This window comes from Buceros rhinoceros, unplaced genomic scaffold, assembly GCF_000710305.1.
Source record: "Buceros rhinoceros silvestris isolate BGI_N320 unplaced genomic scaffold, ASM71030v1 scaffold30716, whole genome shotgun sequence".
NCBI lineage: Eukaryota > Metazoa > Chordata > Aves > Bucerotiformes > Bucerotidae > Buceros > Buceros rhinoceros.
The window spans coordinates 1-3615 of NW_010418579.1; the positions used below are offsets into that span (position 1 = coordinate 1).

General features: G+C 58.3%; 1 protein-coding gene across 1 annotated transcript; it reads right to left on the reverse strand.

Annotated features, from left to right (window-relative positions):
* Positions 1–255: 255 nt before the first annotated feature.
* Positions 256–3408, reverse strand: LOC104495619 (beta-arrestin-1-like; the record flags this gene model as incomplete). The annotated part of the gene is made up of 10 exons (XM_010138606.1): positions 3392–3408; positions 2906–2936; positions 2502–2562; positions 2097–2141; positions 1521–1720; positions 1362–1421; positions 1051–1118; positions 601–736; positions 411–495; positions 256–328 (listed from the first exon to the last, which is right to left on the reverse strand). Coding segments are annotated over exons 1-10 (776 nt in total), but the record flags the coding sequence as incomplete, so codon positions are not given.
* Between the last annotated feature and the right edge of the window lie 207 nt (positions 3409–3615).

A 3615-nucleotide genomic window follows, 5' to 3' on the forward strand; every position in this document is an offset into this window, starting at 1 on the left:
CCAGGAGAGGAAGCAGCCGGGGGGCAGCTGTTCACCTTCCCCCAGGGACCTGCCCCACTGACACAGCTCCCGCTGGGGGCACGGTGTCCATAGCCTCCCCTCGCCTCTGCTTCCTCTGCATCTGCTCTTCTCACCCTGATACTTGTGTTGCCTGGTTTAAAACCATCCTCCCACCCCTCCTCCCCATCCTCCTCCTCCTTTCTCTTCCTCCCTCTGGCCTCGATGCTGCGCCACCTCCAGCCCCTTCTCACTCACTTTATCTCCTCGTTGCACACAGTCTTCGTGTATTTATCCAGCGAATAGAGGACCACGTCTGTGACCTGTTCCACTGCAGAGAGACAAGAGGGAGCAGTGCTGGTGATTCGGTGACATGGCAGGTGCCACGACATGCCCCTTCTGCCCCCGCTCACCTGCAATCTTAATTTTTTTCACAATCTTGTTGGTGGTGTTGTTGATGTTGACGGTCACGTTGATGGGCTCTCCGTGGTAGTAGATCTGTGGTGGGAAGAGGCTCAGTTACATGACCTGGCAGCCTGGACCCCGTCCCTGGGGACACAGGGGGTGGGTGGCACAAGCCAGGGGATGGCCTCCCACGCTGACCTCCTTATCCAGGGAGGCTTCGAGGTGCAGGGGCTTGTCAGACATCATGAACTGCCGGGTGGTCTCCGACTTGGGGGCTGGCCCCGTCTTCAGGGGTGCAAACTGGATCTTGCGGATGATGAGGCGCACCGAGTTCCTGCGGGGTGAGAAGCGGTCACCCACCCCGTCCCCCAGCAGGGATGTGTCGACATGGCCTCCGAGGGGGACACGTCGCTGTCTTTGGGGACATCACAGTGTCACAGGCCGAAGGACATGGGCTGCAGCCTGCTTGTAGGATGTGGTGGGCTCTGACTCTGGGACCACTGCCCCTCCCACAGGCAAAGTCCCTGATCTGAGCGTGGCACAGGCTGACAGCAGGGCCTCAGCCTGCCCCCCGAGCTGGCCACCCCAAACCCATCTACTTGTTTGTTTTCATGGCCCTGGGGAAGGAAAGGGATCCCCCTCCAATACCTCTTGTGAATTTTCTCCTCCAGATTTTCAGCACAAAATCCTTTGACCTCGAAGTCCACACCGCAGGCCTGGGGGGACACGTGTGGTCATTAAGCAGGAGGTGCTCAGATCTAACTAAGGTTCAGGTTCTCTCCCCTCCTTCCTCCTCTGCACCCCTGCAGATCCTAGTCCCAGCTCCAGCCATCCTCCCTCCCCAGCCCTCACCCCAAGGGCCATGTCCCCACAAGAGAGAAGCAGTTTTGGCACCCTACAACTTAACCCCTACCAGAGGGAACCAGTCCAGGGAACACAGGTCGAGGACAGCAGCTCACCTTTCCCACATCGTCCGGTCCCGGCTGGAGGGTGACCGAGCAGGGCAGGTTGGTGGCGATCTGGGCGGAATGGGAAAAGAGATAAAGCAAATAAAGAGGGTGGCAAGAGGTGAGCCCTAGTGCTCGCCGTGGAGGAGCGTGGTCCTGAGCGGCCCCTACCTCGAAGGTGAAGGGGTAGGCATTCTCCCCAAGCTTCTTCATCAGCTTCTCCTGCAAGGGAGTGAGGGTTTTGGGTGCCTGGTCCGGCACTGGCGGGAAGATCTGGGTGGTCAGGACGTAGAGATCCTTCCTGAAGGTCAGCCCGATGACGTCGAGGTCATCTCGGCCATAGCGGAAGGCGCAAGTCAGCGTCACATACACTGAGGCCGGGTGGATGTGGAGAGGAGTGGGGTTAGAGGAAGGGTGAGATAAAGGGAACATGTGGGGAAAGGGTTTGGGGAAAAAAGGAAAGAAAGGAAAAGTACTTTAATAACTGTAGGAGAAATGTACCCCTGTGATCAGGACATAGACTAAGTTCACGAGAGTCATCAGGTCATCCTGCTTGGCATGAGTGCCTTCAGAGCTGTGCCCCAGGCAGACGAGGTGGGAGGAAAGAGGCAGCTTTCACTGCCTGATGTATGACGAGCTCTAGACAGCCCATTGTAGCTGTAACCTGGCTGCAGTCCCAGGTGCTGGTGGCCTTTGTCCCGGTTTCCATCCCTTCCCCTCCCACCACGGGGTTCTCTGTGCTGATACCTTTTCTGTCCTTCAGGTACTCCGGGTCAATCAGGCAGACGCCATCTGCAACCAACCAGAGAGGAAGGGCGGGTGAGCTCAGCCTCCCGGGAGGACCCTCATGAAAACACAGGGCTTTGAAATCCAAATGATCTGCTCGCTGGGCAGGAGACGGAGGGAGCCACGCTCAGGGGGGCGGCGATGCCTCCTCCAGCATCAACCGGCAGCACCACAGGGCCGTTTTGCAAAGGGATTTTGTCACTTTCCCCTCTGTTTTTCTGTAGGGGTATTTGCAGGAAAACAGGGCGTTTGCTCCTCTGGAGCCAGCTGTGCTCGTCCTGCTGTGGCGCGAGGCAGCCCCTGGCACGGGGACCGGTCCCCCAGGACTCCTCGCCTCCCCTCCACGGTGGACACAGCCCCACTCACCGACGGCATCCACCGTGTCCACGTGATCCACAAAGTCTCTCTTCCCCAGGTAGATGGACAGCTGGAGGCAGCACATGGTGGAGGGAGAAAAGGAAATGGGTCAGTGTTTGCCGTTGAATCGGCCCTAGTTTTCAAGCCCTGGGTTGTGTCGTGGGGCTGGTTAACGCTGCCGATAGCGTCTCAGAACCAGACATCGTGTTTAAGGGTTCATGTAGGGATTTTTTTAGTTTCTGCTTTGACAAGTGAGCCCTGCAGTGGCATCGAGGCAGGTACAGCAGCAGTCAAGCCGATTTGAAGGGGAAGGGGAACCCAGCAGGTGCCCTGGAGCCACACCGGAGGAGCCCCAGCACAGCCTGCACCATGGGCTGACTCGCATGGTCCCTGCTCTCCATGCGTGGACTCACCTTGCTGTTGGGGCTGGTCTTCTTGAACACCCTGTGAAGGAAACACAGACAGATGAGTTGGGAACGCCCTGGATAAGGCGGGATGCAGCCATTCATCAGTCTGGGGCAAGGAGGTGAGGGCTTCTGTGCCAGCCTGCTGCATCTCCAAGAGCTGCACCAGGGCGTGCTGGGCTGCTCTACCCTTGGGAAATCTGGTGTCCTGCAAATTCAGAGCCAAACCCGCCCCATCTGTCTGCTCTGGGAGATGTCCCACTCCCCAACTCAGTGTGGGACTGTTGAGAAGGGGGGACAACAGCTGGTGGTGTCTTAGGGACGAGAGAAAGCATCAACACACAGAAGAAAAGCGAAGGTGCTTTGCTGGCCCCATGACAGCTCACTCCATCTTGCTCCTGCACGCAGCGGCAGCGGGTGGGGGGAGCTGGGGGGGTCACTTTCTGTCTCTGCTCCACCCAATTGAAGTAAAATAAAAGAGAAACAGACACTTACTTTCCTCCGTCTCCCATTTTAAGTCAGTGGCCTCACAGGCAGGGATCTGCGGGGAGAGACGGGAGGGAAATGATGGCGAGGTGGTGGGGAAGGGGCATCACTGGCCAGAGGGACAAAATCATTCACTTCCCGAGGAACTGCTGAGCCTCCAGGCTACCGCTGCTGGGCCTTTCGCCTCTGCAGAGCCGGGGTGCTGGGTCCAGCTGGGGTGCTGGGTCCACCCT